The following is a 17,629-nucleotide window of genomic DNA, read 5'->3' on the forward strand; positions in this document are numbered from 1 at the left end:
AGAGCATTATGAAGATCCATCATCTTCCATCTAATCCCCCATCTGTTTTAGGTAGATATAGGTTATAGCTGTGTATTTCAATGGCTATGTGTACACTACGCCTGTGCACTTAGCCTACAGTATATATCTGGAACTTTTCCCGATGTTCCCATACGCCCCCCCATTCACCAGACGGAGGAAAAAAGTGTATCTTTTTGGCCTCAGTATGCAGATGCAAAGAGACAGTTTTACTGTATAGGAAATTGCATCTAACTGCGCTTTCTACGCAAAGGGCCACTGCAAAAAAACATGCAATGTACGTTATTTTTCCAAAGGGTCCCTATGACGGATGGATGCCTTGGCATCTATGTTGACTGTGGCCACTGCCAGGTGCATGCATAATGAGAATATGCATCCAACAGTGTGTACAAATGCACTAAATAACTTGCCTTATTCAGATATCAGAATCTCAAACTTAAAAGAGGTTGTTCAGCTTTAGCCAAAAGTCTGCAGTCACTCTATATAATTGCAGACTCATGAATCCACACAGTGCGCACAGCGCCGCGCTGTCAGGATTCTCTGGTGCTACCAGTAAAATCAGTGATCATGTTACCGCAAATGTGCAATATGTGTGGCGCCCCTGAGGGTTCGGTCGCCACATAGGTATTGCATCTCACCCAGAGGTGTGGTATCTCACTCTCAGGTAAGGAAGGAGTATGGCTCAGGACCCTAACACTGCATTCACTACACCACATTTCCGGGGGACAGGGCGACAATGCTCTTAAGGGAGAGCACAACTGTCCCTGATCCCTGGCTGGAGTGGGGGGGGACCACCTAGTTAGGGGGAACTATGTAGTGGATGGGTGGAGGAAGTAGTTAAGGGGAGCACATAGTGGTAGAATTTAAAAGAGAGTAGCCATCTTAGGACAGTGGTAGTTGGTTAGAGAGTTCAGCCCAGTCAGTCAGACTGAGGTGCTGACAGGGAGCAGAGGCTCTGTATGAGCTCTGCTCCACAGGCAGGCCCAGCCAGAAGGCCTGAGCCTGGGAGAGAGAAGAGGGAGCAGAACGGCTCCAGGACAGGAACCGAAGGGGCCCTAGGGGTACGGGCCGTGCAGCAAGCCACCCGTACGCCCGCCGCTACTAGAAGAGTAGGGGGGTCAGGCCAGAGAAGGGGAACCGGGTCCCCCAACCAGCAGACATTACAGGGCTCAACTGGGAACCGGAGGCTGCAGCACTTCAAGTACAGCAGGCCGTCCACACCAGCCACCAGGAAAGTAGCCACATAGGGCCAGGGGACGGAACACACGTTGTCTGCCAAGGCCCGAGGACACTGGACAGAGGTGCCGCTAGGTGTGGGATACAAGGAGAGAGGCCAGAGAGGACACACAGAAGGGGGTCCTGTTAAATGCTCCAGAGCTGCCTGGGAGTCGACTGAGCCCCTCACTGAGTACGCACAGCACGACGTGGGAAGTTATGATCTGCAGAATAACTTGGAAATTGACAACCGTGAGTAAAGACCCTGGGACTGTACCATCTTGTCTCCGTGTTTCTTACCGCGCCAGCACTAACTGTACTGGGACGCCCTGTACAACCACCATCATTCACACGCGCTGCCCTGAAGCTACACTCTTCCTGTGGGGAGTTATACTACCTGGCTGCACATACCATCAGCTTCAGCGGCGGTTACCAATGACCGCAATCCACAGGTGGCGTAGTCGGACTATTTAAAAAATATACACATAGACTACCCTGGTTTGACCGCCAAAACGGACCGGGTCGCCGCCACGGTGACTACAACCCCCAGCAACTACAAAGGCCCGGCTCCGGGTTCCCCCCCACGGCCTAGGGGGGTGCGTCATATGCATATATCTGGCCAGATTTTAACTAGACGTGAGCAGCCTCGCTCAATTCATTAGAAAAATGAATTTATAAAACGACATGGTGCCTAAAGAGAAACATGGTGGTGTCAGTGTCCTTATGTGGGGCTGCATGAGCTGCCGTGTCTGGGATCTACATTTCATTGATGGTATCATGAATTCACAAATTACTGCTCCATATTGAAAGAGGAGATGGTACTGACGCGCCCCTGGGCCTGTGTCGCGCTGCGTTGCGCACGCGGGAGCTTACCCGGAGCCGGATCTCTTTGGGGTTGTAGTCTCGTGGTGGTGATCCGGTCCGTGCCCAGGGAGTCAGACTAAGTGGCGCTGTATTAGCGGTAGATGTTGGACGACTACGCCACCCGTTGAGTACAGCTAAGGAGCTGCTGCTGCAGGGCAGACCGCTGAGGCCGGTGGTAGGATTGTGCAGCGTGATAGTATAACCCCCAACGGGAGGGGTATGGCCTCAGGGCAGCCGACGTGGATGATGGGGGTAGCAGGAACCACTCAGAGACGGTACGGTGTAGTTCAGGGTCTTTACTGGTGACAAAGATAGACCCTCCCGGAGTACTGGCTAGCGATTGGGGCCTGGTCAGTCCTTGAGCAGATGGGATCTCCCCTGGCCAGGCGGAGTTGTAGGCCTCCCAAACTAACGATACTCTTCCGGCTACCTTGCTAGAGGCGGGTATAAGTAGCCCACGTCCCTGAGTGTACCGTGTGGTGCTCACCCGTATGGCCGGTGACTCGGGGCCTTCTAGTAGCTTCCGCTCCACGACGGCGGTGCTGGTCCCACGCGTGTGACCGTGCCTTCGGGTTTCTGGGCCAGAGGACCTGCAATCCCCTGCCGGTCGGTTTCTGCTGCTGGATAGGAGTTAGTCCCCACAGCCTCGGACTCCGGGTCCGGTGATAACTTCTCTGTCAGGGCGAGCTCTGCAGCTGCCAGCCCCTGACTCCTTGTAGCACTGCTCCCACAGAGCTCCTGATGTTCTTTTCCTATATCTGCTTCTCTGTCTCTACTTCTTCTCTACTCACTAACCCTGCCTCAGCCCTAGGTTTATATAGGGGAAGTTCTTCCCCTCCCAGGACTGGGCAGGAGGTGTGGCATGCATAGGATCCCTGACCAAGAGACCTCCCACCTGCTCTCAGACATAACATTGCCGTTACTGTGGAAACCAGACCCCTGGGGTGCCACATTCCCCCCTAGTGAAATTTAGTACTCCGGGACTAAACATATTTTTAGAAAAACATAACAAGATAATAACAATAATAGTACAATAAGAAAAACACATAAAGATGGTTACGACGTGTCCGCAACCGGGCGCAGTCTTTGAAGAAAAGCAAGGTGTCCATTTCACCAAAACAGGGAGACGTAACCAGGTAGGGGTCTGTCCTGCCCCGAGTCCTTAACAGTCTTTAGTCCGTCCTGGGTTACGCTCCAACTATACACAAAGGATTCCCGGTAAATCCACCAAGGACTCCTATAAATAACTAGAAACACATAATTATACACAAGCAACAAGAAAAACAGGTAACCACAAATAAAACAATTTATACACTTCAAATCCTCCAACGTGCGGGTAACTGGCCTCTAGTGGCCCTAGTGGACCTACGGAGCTGACTGTCTAGCCCTGAACTACAGGGTGTAGGAGCTGTCAAGGGTAAACTGGGCAGCTGTCTACCGGCTCTTTGACTCACTAGGGGTTTGGCAGGCTCACTATAAGCAGAGGGTTGATCCTCCTGTTCTGCTTGTGTGGAGTCTTCTGCCTCCTGGACCGGCTGCTCTTCCAGCTCTACCTGTTGCTCCGTAGGCACTTGGGATGCTGGTTGGAGGAACGTGAGGACGGGTACCACAACTGCACCATTGACTTGAGTCCAGGACCGAGGGAAGTCTCCGAGCACAGTACTAACCATATCTTCCCTTTCCTCTACGGGTTGATGGTCTTACTGTTCCTCTTCAGGGTTCCGTAGCTGTTCAGGACACTTCTTCAGGTGATCCCGGGATACAATGGCTATGGTCTCCCCTCCGTCTTTACTGATGGTACCGACTTTCGGGTTCTCGTGGCTTGAGGGCAGTACGGTGTACGGGTCCTTCTCCCACTGGTCGTCCAACTTGTGGAGCCGTCTTTTCCTCTTCAAGACCTGCTCTCCGGGTACCAGGGGAACAGCGGGAGCATACTGGTTGTAAGTTTTCTCTTGTCTTTCCCTAGCCTGACAGAGACTTCGCTCCACGCTCTCCTGTACTTTCCGGTACTGCTGCTGCCTCTCTGTGTCCCAGTCTGGTTCTGGTGAAGTGTCCTCGGGTGTCAGGACTCCCATTTCCAGGTCAACAGGTAACTTACCAGGTCTCGCCCTCATTAGGTAAGCCGGGGTACAGTTGGTGGAACCTACCGGGATGTGGTTGTATAGGTCCACTAGATCGGGCAGCTTCTCAGGCCACAGACTGCGTTCTTCCAGGGGCAACGTTTTCAGGAGATCCATTACCACCTGGTTCATTTTCTCACAAAGTCCATTAGTTTGCGGATGATAGGGTGTCGTCCTTATCTTCCGGCAGCCATACAGATTGCAGAATTCCTGGAAGACCTCCGCTTCAAAGGCAGGTCCCTGGTCCGTCAGCACTTGGTCCGGGTACCCGTGTGGACGGCAGAAGTGCTGCTGGAAGGCTCTAGCTGCTGTTTGAGCCGTTAAGTCCTTAACGGGGACGACAACCAAGAACCAGGAGTAATGATCCACAATGGTTAACGCGTAGACGTAGCCACTTCTGCTTGGGGTCAGTTTTACATGATCCAAGGCTACCAGTTCCAATGGCTGCCGAGTGACGATGGACTGCAGGGGAGTCTTCTGGCTGGCACGGTCCTTCCTTCTTAGGTTGCACGGGCCACAGTCTCTGCACCACCTCTCGATGGTTCCCCTCATGCCTACCCAGTGGAACCGCCCACGCAGCAGGAACTCCAGCTTCTTCCATCCGAAGTGTCCAGCCCCGTCGTGGTATGCTTCCATCACCATGGCTGCGTCTCTCCGTGGCACCACTACTTGCTAGATTAGTTCATGCGTCCGGGAGTTAACCATTCTGCGGCACAACTTCCCCTTGTAAAGGAACAGTCGACTCTTCTCAGCCCACAGTTGCTTGGTCTCCTCCGGAGCGTCTGGGTCAAGGCGAGCCTCTGGCCGAGTCAGCATCTCCTTCACCAGCCGGACGGCAGGGTCACTGTCTTGCGTTTCCTCCCAGTTGTAGTGAGGCAAGGGGTTAAACGTAGCGGCTTGCTTACTCCTTACCCGATGGGAATACTGGATAGTCCCATGACGGTGGAACGCGGGGAGTTCGACTTCTTCCAGTCCCTCTGGATCTTCTCCTACGTCCGGTAGGTTTGGCATCCTGGACAGGGCGTCTGCGTTGGTATTGGAGCGTCCTGCCCGGTATTTGATTGTGAACTCATAGTTGGACAGACGGGCCATCCATCTCTGCTCCAGGGCACCGAGTCTTGCCGTGTCCAGGTGTGTCAACGGGTTGTTATCCGTGTACACGGTGAACCGGGAAGAAGCGAGGTAGTGCTTAAAGCGTTCGGTGACTGCCCACACCACTGCCAGGAACTCTAGCTTAAATGAGCTGTAATTCTCAGGGTTTCTCTCGGTGGATCGCAGTTTTCGGCTGGCGTAAGCGATTACTTGTTCTTTCCCCTGCTGGATCTGGGATAGCACGGCTCCTAGCCCAATGTTACTTGCGTCGGTGTAGAGGATAAAGGGCTGGCTGTAATCAGGGTACGCCAGGATTTCATCCCCCGTGAGGGCCATCTTCAGCTGGCGGAAGGACTCTTCTTCTAACTTCTCCCATCTGAAGGGTGGCTTCTGGTTCTTGGCCTTCCGGGACTGGCCTATCAGGAGGTCCTGCATAGGAGCTGCCTTTTTGGTGAAACCGGGGATGAATCTGCGGTAATAGCCTACCAACCCGAGGAACTGCCGCACTTCCTTTACACTGGAGCGACTTCGCCATTCCTTAATTGCGGTGATCTTATCAGGGTCGGGAGCCACTCCATCAGCGCTCACCACGTGTCCCAGGTACTGCACCTTTGGTTTCAGGAGGTGACACTTGGAGGGTTTCACCTTTAGGCCGTAGCTTGCCAGAGCTTCGAACACTTCCGCCAGGTGTTTCAGGTGGTCCTCATACGTCTTGGAATATACGATGACATCGTCCAGGTACAGCAGGACCGTCTCGAAGTTTCTGTGGCCCAGACAGCACTCCATTAATCGTTGGAAGGTTCCTGGTGCGTTGCAGAGTCCGAACGGCATGCAGGTAAACTCGCTAAGTCCCATCGGGGTGGTGAATGCGGTCTTCTCCCGGTCCGCCTCTGCTACAGGAACCTGCCAGTACCCACTAGTGAGATCCAAGGTAGAGAAGAAGTTAGCAGATCTTAAAGCAGCCAAAGACTCCTCTATCCTTGGTAAGGGGTACGCATCCTTGTGTGTGATACGGTTGATTTTCCGGTAATCTACACACATCCTCATGGTGTTGTCTTTCTTTTTGACTAAGACTAGTGGAGCTGCCCAGGGGCTACAGCTATCCCTGATCACCCCAGCCTCCTTCATGTCTCTAAGCATCCCCTTGGCGTGTTGGTAGTGTGCAGGGGGTACGGGTCGATACCTCTCTTTTATGGGAGGATGGTCTCCCGTGGGGATGTGGTGTTCTACCCCCTTGACTCGCCCAAAGTCTAACGGGTGTTTACTAAACACTCTCTCGTACTCTTGAACCACCCGATAGACTCCCTGTTTCTGGTGTGAGGGAGTGGAGTCAGTACCCAAATGTAGTTGCTGACACCAGTCCTCCATTGTTTTCTGAGAGCCGTTACCTTCCTCCGGGGAAGATGGAGGCAAGGGTTCTACGGACTGTATGGAATTTTGATTGATGGTATACAATTTGGCTAGCGTGGCATACCGGGGCAGGTACACTTCCCTCTTCCCGATATTTATTATGCGAACGGGCACCCTCCCATGGCGTACATTGACCACCCCCCGTGCTGTCAAAATGGTGGGCCTACTGTCTGAGTAAACTGGTTCTACCATTGCCTGGTAATCTCTACCTCTCAGACCAATAGCTGCCCGGCACCAAATCATCATTTCACTTTTCGGGGGCATGGCAATAGGGAAAGGGTCACACATTCGCACGCTACCAATCTCACCACCGGAGAGTTCTAGCTGTTGCCGTCGCATCAGTGCCCGGATCTCTTTCTGGAGCACTCGCTGCTGGCCGGAGCTGGCGTTCTTGGCAACCTGCTGTAAAAGGAAAATCACCTCTGCAAGACAATTTTCAATTACATTAGTTCCTAGAGTTATCTTTGGGTGACTCTCGTGTTTGTCAATGTCTACAATGATCAGTCCCTGTGCTGCCAGTTCGACTCTACCAATTTTAATGGTCACCTCTTTAAATCCAATCTGTGGCACGGGCTGACCATTGCTGGCGATGATACTCAAGTCGTCGTCAGGGTAGCGGGTGATATCCGAGTCATTCCAGTACTGCTTGAAGAGCACGTACGGGATGGTGGTGACCTGTGACCCGGTGTCCAGTAGGGCACTCATAGGAATGCCATCCAGTACCACGGGTAAGACTGGACGTCCTCCCACATATTTGTCGCGCCAGTTCGATGGGCCTGGTGATCTTTTTCCTGGGGGTTGGCCCTCTACCCCAGGTTGTGCCAGTTTAAAGGACAGTACCTTGCCATATGTCCGGGTTGATTGCAGCGGCGGCAGATGGGTCGTCCGTCCTCGTTGTATCGGTCGCTGGGTCTTCCTCTGGCCGGTGGGGTCCTCCTTGGTCGACGCCACGGGATGTCCTCCGGTCCGGATGCCAGCTGGATCTTCCCTGGAGTGGAAACCTGTAAAGACTGCACAGTTCGGGTTAGCGCAGCAGCGCTTTTAGCTAGCTCTTGGACCTGATGGTGCAGGTCTGGAGCCGGGTCATTGTTCAAAGCCTGCGCATCAGCTCCCACAGGCCCTGCCGACAAGGGCGCCGCCTCCTGGTGGTAAGTGGTAGTGGGGCGTCTGGGGGTCACAACGCCACCTGGTGCCGGTTCTCGAAGCACCCGGATGGCTCTGTCCTTGAACTGTGCAAATTCCAGATGAGGGTCCTGTAAGGCCATTGCCCGCAACTGGGTTCGGTGGGCATTGCAATATAAACCCTCTATAAATTGTTCAGTCAACAGCCTGTCCTCGTCTCCCACGCCGTCAGGGTCGGTCTGCTTAATGGCTCTCAGGGCCTCTTGTAGGTTCAGGGCATAGTCCCTTATACTCTCATGTGCCCGCTGTTTGCACCCGTAGAATCTAAGCTTGATCTCGGCTGAGGTGCGGGTATCAAAGGTGTCCCTCAGCCGGGTTAGTATCCCTGCGACAGTCCTCCCCCAGGTGGCCAGGACTTTACCTACCTTTGGGCTGCCCCGGTTAATTGGGCCACCAGGATGCTCACTTTTTGCTCCTCTGTGAGGGGGTACACCTGGAAGAGGCTATCCAGCTTTTCTCTAAAGTCATGCAGGGTATGTGACTCCCCTGAGTACTGGGGTAGCCAGGCTGCCCCCGGGATATAGGGCATGGTGAAAGGCATGACCGCAACAGCGGTAGCGCTGGCGGGGGTTGAAGCGGTGAAGCTCTCCTCCGTATCCGGCATCCTTCTCCCCCCTAGTGGACCGTGGCCTACCTTGCGATGATCCTCTTCCGTAGGCCGCGGCTCCGCAGTGAATCGTCAGGGTTGAGGACCTTCCGTCGCGCTCCTGTGACGTCGGCGTCTGCTGGGCTCCTTCCAGGACCTTACGCAACGTCCGGACGTGAGGCGGGGCTTCAGTTCTCGCGCGCTTTCGGAGTCCACGCCCCTCTACTTCCCGCGCGGCGTCCTCAAGATGGCGTCCAATGGCGGGAAAACTCCACGTAAGGCGGGAAGAAGGCTGAAGATGGCGCCGGATGGCGGGAAAACTCCACCGATGGCGGGAAGGAAGCGGAAGATGGCGCCGGATGGCGGGAATCTTCACCACAGGTAAGTTTGAACAGTCTTTTTCAGGCACGCAGTACCCGGTGGTTGCGGGCACGAGATCCTGCCGACTACGCCAAAAGTTGACGCGCCCCTGGGCCTGTGTCGTGCTGCGTTGCGCACGCGGGAGCTTACCCTGAGCCGGATCTCTTTGGGGTTGTAGTCTCGTGGCGGTGATCCGGTCCGTGCCCAGGGAGTCAGACTAAGTGGCGCTGTATTAGCGGTAGATGTTGGACGACTACGCCACCCGTTGAGTACAGCTAAGGAGCTGCTGCTGCAGGGCAGACCGCTGAGGCCGGTGGTAGGATTGTGCAGCGTGATAGTATAACCCCCAACGGGAGGGGTATGGCCTCAGGGCAGCCGACGTGGATGATGGGGGTAGCAGGAACCACTCGGAGACGGTACGGTGTAGTTCAGGGTCTTTACTGGTGACAAAGATAGACCCTCCCGGAGTACTGGCTAGCGATTGGGGCCTGGTCAGTCCTTGAGCAGATGGGATCTCCCCTGGCCAGGCGGAGTTGTAGGCCTCCCAAACTAACGATACTCTTCCGGCTACCTTGCTAGAGGCGGGTATAAGTAGCCCACGTCCCTGAGTGTACCGTGTGGTGCTCACCCGTATGGCCGGTGACTCGGGGCCTTCTAGTAGCTTCCGCTCCACGACGGCGGTGCTGGTCCCACGCGTGTGACCGTGCCTTCGGGTTTCTGGGCCAGAGGACCTGCAATCCCCTGCCGGTCGGTTTCTGCTGCTGGATAGGAGTTAGTCCCCACAGCCTCGGACTCCGGGTCCGGTGATAACTTCTCAGTCAGGGCGAGCTCTGCAGCTGCCAGCCCCTGACTCCTTGTAGCACTGCTCCCACAGAGCTCCTGATGTTCTTTTCCTATATCTGCTTCTCTGTCTCTACTTCTTCTCTACTCACTAACCCTGCCTCAGCCCTAGGTTTATATAGGGGAAGTTCTTCCCCTCCCAGGACTGGGCAGGAGGTGTGGCATGCATAGGATCCCTGACCAAGAGACCTCCCACCTGCTCTCAGACATAACATTGCCGTTACTGTGGAAACCAGACCCCTGGGGTGCCACAGTACCATCACTCTGTGCCTTTGGTAGACGTGCACTTTTCCAACATGACAATAATCCAAAACACACATCTGTTACATTTCTGAAGTAGAACAGGGTGAAAGTGTCTTCTGTGTCTCCTGATCTGACACCAACAGAAACACCTAAGAGAAATTCTGAATAGACATCCAGCATTCAGGCTCTAAAAGAGGTTGTTCTTGAAGAATGAAAGAAGGTAGATGTTGTAATATGTCACCAACTTGTTCATTCCATGCCTAGAAGACTTGGTGCTGTACTCAAAAATCATGGAGGTCATACAAAATACTAGATGTAGTAGTTTTTGATTTGGGTATATTCATTTGTGCATAAATCAATTTGAGTAAAACTGAAGATTTTGTAATAACAGTTATATTATTAACTGTAACGGGAATAGTGGTGGAACCACTTTGCCATGGACCGAGGAGAGCCTGGAGGGGTGTGAGTATACAAGCACCTGACTCTTTGCTAAGGCCTCTGATGATGGGGTTGGATTTGGCTCCAGATGCCCAGGGCCCACAAAAACCTGGAGCCGGCCCTGGTAATGCTCATATTAACATAATGTCCTCTTACTTTTCTGATACCAATTTCGGAGCTCCAAAATTGGGATGATCTGTGGAAGAAAAATATTACTTACATCATCAGTATTGCCTTCTTTTCCTGTAGGACAGAACAGAGAGAAGACATAACGTTAGTGTATTATAGCATTATAGCAGCATATAACTGAATTTACCATATTTACGTAGTATTAAAGGGGATGGTCATTTTTTATTTTTTACTTGCATTTGAGTAAATTTTTGGGGGGCTAAAGATCATTTTTACCATTGGGTTTCATAAAAAAATTACTGTTATACATGAAACTTTGATGTGGTCTGTGGTCCTAAATCACCTATGAGGAGTTCAGAGAAAGACAGATAAACTGTCCATCACACCATCATAGTGGACTCACTGATGGATTCTCCATTAGCTAATTCTGCAGTCAGCAACAGACAGGATAACACGGAGGCTATAAAAGCAAACGGTGCAAAGTTTAGATGAAACTCAATTGCAAAAAATTAGTCCCAAAGGTGGACATCCTACCTACTTGAAGGTATTAAAGGGAATCTGTCATATATAGAAAACACTATTATTATTACCCCCATATCTGCAGGGTAATAGCGTTCTTAACCTGCCTGGTGCCTGCACTGAGAGCCGGGAGGAAATTAACTTTTTTCATCCTGGCAGGCTCGGGCTTTCAGTCAAAGGGGTGGGCTGTCCCGGCTTCAATTATCGCTCATTATACAGTGAGTGGCAGCTGTAACCATGCCCCTGGGACAGACTGACAACTCTAATGCAGGCCCAGCTGTCAGACAGTGCCGGGGTGCGGTAACGGCCGTCGCTGAGTGCTAACTGAAGCCGCTCCGGTGCCACCCCTATGACTGAAAGCTCGAGGCTGCCAGGAGGAATAAAGTTAATTTCCTCCTGGCAGTGGGGCTCTCAATGCGGGTGCCAGGCAGGTTCAGAATGCTATTAACCTACAGATTGACCCCATATCTGCAGGGTAATAGCGTTTTTTTTACATGACAGCTTATCTTTAAGATACAAGACTAATGCAGAAGGAAAACATAGTTTTTCTACTTTTCTACTGACTGGTCAATAAAGGGGTTGTCCGGTCCAAATCGATAAGTCTGCAGTCACTGTGTGTGACTGAACACTTATAAATCCCCCCAGCGCAGGCTCTGTGTGCTGCGGGGATTTACCAGTTTCTGAGCCGAGATCGAAGGGTATGCATACGTTATACATACTCCCGGCCAGAGTCCATCTAGTGGGCGCTGCCTCACTCCATACACTTGTATGGAACGAGGCCTCGCCCCGTCTAGTGACATAGCTGTCCAGTGGGTGTGGCTGACTAGAGGGCGTGGCCTTGCTCCATACAAGTGTATGGAGTGAGGCCACGCCCACTGGATGGGCTCTGTCCGGGAGTGTGTATAACGCATACCTACCCTCCAATCTCAGCTCAGAAACCGGCGAATCCCCGCAGCGCACACTACATGCACTGGGGGATTCATAAATCTGTAGTCACACAGAGTCCCTGCAGACATCGATTTGGAGCGGACAACCCCTTTAATAATAACATGAAAGACACAAGCAACAATGTCCATTTTAACATTAGGAGTGAAATGTTACACAAGGAAAACAATTCTACATCATAAATATACTTCAGTGGATGCTTATTTAAAGACGCATTGGTTTTTTTTTCTCCTAAAATCAAGTCTTCTTTGGTTAAGCAATGATAACTAAACTAATTTTACTTCTGTCTGTTACTTTTTTCAGAAATGGCTACTCCTTGGTTTATTTGCCATAATGTCCACTTTTATGCTCTACTCTAAGCAGTACAAGAATCTCTTTTTGTCTCAATGCTGATTCATGTCAGGACTAGAATACAACAAACGATGAAGCTCTGGTATAATCTCCGAAAAATACTTTATTATAGTAGACCAAGTAGATATAGACTCAAAATGAAAAACATTTAATAGAGATACACTTGGAAATTATAGATAACTAGGAAAATAACCATAATAAGCTATTTAACAAATAAGCATATTTACATGCCGTTTCACCATTGGTTGCAGCTTCCTCAGGGGTGGTAACTGCAAGCTCGCTGCTTATCTGCTTATTTGATCACCTCTATGCCTAAGAAAAAGAGTAGCAGTATGGAGGGGTGTGACTATTTTAACTAAAATTGGGCGTTATCAGAGTGAGACATGTAATGACTGACCGTCTGCTCTTCTGATCTACTTGTCTCACACTGGTAACGTTCCCTTTAAAACAAGCAATGGGGTCAGATTCTTGGGGAGATCTACGTTCCACCCATAGATCTTAACAGCTCATTTACATATTGGGAAAAACAGGGATTTCTCTGGAATAAGACATCGGATCACAGATATCAAGGTATCATTTTATTCAACTTTATATGACCTATAGGCCCATATAGATGGTTTAGAAAGGTTGATTCTACTGACAGATTCCCTTTAAGAATCCGAATGCAGCATATGTAAAGGACAAATCTAAATATGTACAGAAAATAAGCACATTAGATAGATAGAAATAGTTTTTGGAGATCTTATATATTCAACAAACAATGTGTTATTGTTCATTTTTAATTTTCTTTTATGTAGTTGCTGCAGCTGCCTCCAGGGGACAGCAAAGTACTAAATATTCTTTAGTTGCTGAGTTGATAAATTAACTGATTAAGAAGCGGCAGGAGAGATGTTTTCACAATCTTGATTTTGAAATAGGTTGTAGTTGTTAAATTAGAGTATTAGGTGTTAGGAAAAGGTGCAGAATGCGTGTTTAAGGCCAGTATTCGGTCAGTATTTTTTCTCAGGAGTGGGAGCCCAAACCAGGAGTGGGTGATAAATGCAGAATTGGTGACTTGTTTCTATTATACCTTTTCTATGATCGCTCTTCACCTGGTTTTGGCTCCCACTCCTGAGAACAAATACTGACCAAATACTGACCAAATACTGATAATGGGGCCGTGGCCTAAGCGTGTTAATCTTACATATAATGGGTAGATATCTATATATAAATACACTCCTCAATATTGATTTTGAATCTCCAAGAATGACAATCTGTAAAGTTATGCAAATCCAGGAAGTAACAGGTGTCACTAAAATCTGCAAATGGTCACATTTTCAAGCACCTCGCTCTAATCTGTGGCATGTGGGAGGGACATAAAAGCCACATTGAAATACTTTCTTTTTACCAACTGTGAGGCAGTGAGAGGTAGCATATGCAAGGTTCATTGTGTGTCCCCCAGGATGCGCATAGAGGCATATTGAACCCGCTGCAGTGCATTGTAATCACAGCCACAGCTGTGGTTACATTACAAATTAAAATAGAGTATGGATCTGATCAAACCATTTGACCCAGTCAGATTTAAGAAAACCTGACATGGGCTTTTATTTTTGGAGAGATCTATAGGATTGGTAGTGGGATGGATCTCTCCTCCACTTTTGATCTTGGGAGTGGCTCATGTTCATCAAACCCATTTAAACTTTCAGTTGAGGTTTCGGTGGGTCAGTTTTTGGTTTCCAAGCTTCAGAGCAGGAGTTCTGGGCAGTATAGGTTTGTGTGAGTTTGAACACAGGCCAGAGAAGCAAAGCTACTGACGCAACCACGAGTGATATGGTGGTGCAGTCGCCCACGCCAACAGTGTTTTACAGACTATGATGAATGATCCGGAGGATAAAGTTTGCCTTTTTGTTGTAAGTTGCCAAAATAAAGACTTTTAAGTTGGACTAATGTGGGTCACTGTCTGTTTACTACACTGTGTGAATAACACTGCATTACACAACATAAAACCTTTATAAATTAAATCAACTATCATTGGATGATTGTACAATGCCTCCTGTTCATCGTTGTGCCAGTTATCGACATTTATCACAATTTGAGAGGAACAGAATCCTTGAACTGAGAGACCTTGGTTTATCACATCAGCAGATCGCCACTCGTGTAGGCCGAGATGTTAGCACTATTCAATGTTGCATGTACCAATGGTTGGGACTTGGGAGAAAAATGACGGACTGGAATGACAGAAAGAGGTGTATAGAGGTAAACCTCTGGATGGACGTATCGAAAGATAATAAGGCATTTAGTGATCCATTCTGTACTGTAAGTGATATTGGACGTCACATACCACGATGTGTCTACAGAAACCATCAGAAAGTGTTTGAACCACATTGGGCTATGAGCCAGATGTCCAGCTGCAGCTACTCCATTGACCTCATTCCACCGCTCTAGTCTATCATATTACCGAGCAAGACAACAATTGAGGCTGGAATGAACGTCTATCCTCTTCAGTGATAGGTCCCGCTTTTGTTTTGAACTTAGTCATATAGCCAAAGATTGATTTGGGAACCATGTGGCCAACACCATGAAGAGGCCTTCACGAGGGAACATCACACAAAACATTATTCCAATTCATTCTGGCATGTCCAGTTGATCTTCAGCAAACTAAGATGGGCAGCAATGTTCTTTTTGGAGAGCAGGGGCTCTTTCTTTGAAATACTGCCATGCACACTATTGTTATTCAGTGTTATCCTAATGGTGGACTCATGAACATTAATATCAGCTAATGTGAGAGTGGCCTTTTGTTGCTTATAGGTTTCCTTGCGTTCCTTTGTGACCTCGCAGACTATTAAATTTGACTCAAACTCAAATCTCCGCTAATCAATTCGCTGATCTTTAGACAACAGTTCTGCAAATTCGTTTAGAAATATTGATCCATCATTTGGAGCTTGGTAAATGAGTAAAATTTTGATGACTTTGTCTACTGAAATTTGTCCATCAATTCATTGAAAGGAGTTGGTTGGGTCAAAGGGCAGAATTTCAATTCTGTATTTAATTTGAATTTCCCACCTCCCTTTCATTCCTGTCTCTCATAGTCCCTGGGTATTGAAGTTTCTAGTATGTGACCTGCATTTACATCAAGCCACATTTTAGATATAAAAGTTAAATCATCAGATTTGTTTAGGTCATGAATGATGGTTATTTTGTTGTTGACTGATCTTACATTGCAAAGTCCAGCTCTAAAGTGGTTTTCAATAGCCAATTTTGAGTTTTGAACCTTACTTTGTATCCCACTTGTGCATGCAGCCTTTATTTTGTTTCAGTAATTCTTGTAGTTGCTGATTTGTGTTTTAGGAATATTTCTTATTACTGTATTACTGACTGGTTTGAAAGAGGGCAAAAATCTTTTTCTTTTAACACCCCATCTACAGACTCTTTGAATATTTTTAATATTTCCCAGTGATTATAGAAAGTTTATCAGAATTGGGTGCAGATAAGATGCAGCCCTGGCTGATCGTTTGGAGTATGTGAATTTTGGCATTGTAATACTTTGTACATACGGAACGAGGCTCAGGGCAGTAGTCACGGGCGAGGTACTCATTTTCCATGCCTAGACCCACTATAGAAAAACGGGGTCCATTTTCAGTGTTTGTGTGTGTGAACTGGTTACCTACTTAGACACTTCCCACCTCCTCTGGTCCACCACACATTGCACGGCTCTGATTCCCCACGACCCCATGAACGGGAAACCACAACAGTCCATAAAAACAAATTAAATTTTTACTAACAGTTTCATTTGTACACAGAAGGCAGCAAAAGATGCAGATGGCTTTCTTTAAGTCACAGTGCAGTGACACGTCTCCAACAAACATCTTCAGCGGCACAATTGATGATTTTGCAGAGCAAGTTAAGGACTTCCAATCTTCCTAGCTATAGTAACACTTTAGCTGAGCTTTTCAGTAATCACTAGCTTCCAGCCCATGTTTCAGGAACCATGTAAATTAAGCCCCTGTGGCTGCCTCTTTACTGACTTTGCCCCCCAGCCTTGCTGGCTCTTCTCTTCTCAGACCCGCAGCTTCCAAGACCTGGCTGACACTTTTCCATTCCTAGAGACTCCTAGGGACTTTAGCAAAGTTGCTGGATGTCAATCCACTTTCCCAACTCACCTGATATGAGTATTCCGCTGCCAGCATTGGAGTTTTGCTTAGAAGCTTCCTTTCTCTCCCTCTGCACCTCTGCTGTCTTCTTCCACACACATATACAGGTGAAGATCACCTTGACCAGATGGTGTCCTTACTTATTTCCTCGCTAACACCTAACTAACTTCCTATTTCTCAAACTACCCAGAGATTCCCAATCCTCCTCCCTACTATGGGCCAGCCCTACAGTTAACCCTGTGATACTCAACTAAACAGGAACTGCAGCCACAGGATGATAACAATAAAATTCAGTACAATACAATACATGTAAAATACATTTAAACGATAGGAGTTGTCAGATGAGTGGAAAGCCATCCTCACCACCCTGACACAAACAGGGATCAGGAGGAAGCTATTAGTTGAGAGTCTTGCTTAGATCAAAGGGTGAGAGAGGAATCCTTTAAAAACAACCTAGACGTGACTAGCATTTCAAATGAAAATTGGGATTATTTTAGGAGTCTGAATTGCTGTAAACCTTAGGAAAAATTAAGACATTTACTATAATTCTGGTATTCCTTAACCAAAGAAAATGTTGAAAGTTTTTCTGAGGTTATAATAATCTGAGGTTTCAGGGATTGAGGATCATCATGAAATACTTATATTGAGGTCAGTGGAGGTTGAGAGCCAATTGGTGAAATTAATTCAAGAGTCCAGTAAAGTGTGGGCTGTGCTTCAGAGCGAAATTTACCATGCATCACAGATTATGGTACCCATTCAGTTATTTTGAGAGCCTGAAGGTGTAGGCATCGAAGTTATGATATTGGATCCTTCTGTAGATTTTTGCTTAATGGTGTGAATCTCTAGAACATCCTGCTTTTATGTGGAGAGTTGTGGAGCTGGTAATATAGTGGTTGCCATCTTTGTGCCCATCACTTGTCATCCTTCCTTATTAGATACATTTTATTTCTCATAAATTACATAAAAAAAAATAAAAACAAATAAAACAAACAAATAAGTATCCACACCACCAAAATAACATGAACAACTGGTTTATTAGATTATAAAGTGCAAAACAGGAACAGTATATAAAAAAATGCTGAAAATTACTTTTATCCATATTCATGCAGCAAAATAAAATTTTACATGCATATAAATGACACAGTAATTACTATGTACTCCCAAGCAGTGTTGAAAAATAACTACAA

General features: G+C 48.3%; 1 protein-coding gene across 1 annotated transcript in view; it reads right to left on the reverse strand.

The window, feature by feature from the left end:
- The window catches only part of CLNK (cytokine dependent hematopoietic cell linker), a 256,280-nt gene that overhangs the window by 173,193 nt on the left and 65,458 nt on the right, over window positions 1-17,629 (reverse strand). The window contains exon 3 of the mRNA XM_073648560.1: window positions 10,589-10,611. Coding sequence (XP_073504661.1) covers window positions 10,589-10,611 — 23 coding nt within the window. The remainder of the gene's footprint in view (window positions 1-10,588; window positions 10,612-17,629) is intronic.

The sequence above is a fragment of the Phyllobates terribilis genome, unplaced genomic scaffold (genome assembly GCF_046119375.1).
Source record: "Phyllobates terribilis strain yellow unplaced genomic scaffold, ASM4611937v1 Scaffold_1__5_contigs__length_1240528914, whole genome shotgun sequence".
NCBI classification, from domain to species: domain Eukaryota; kingdom Metazoa; phylum Chordata; class Amphibia; order Anura; family Dendrobatidae; genus Phyllobates; species Phyllobates terribilis.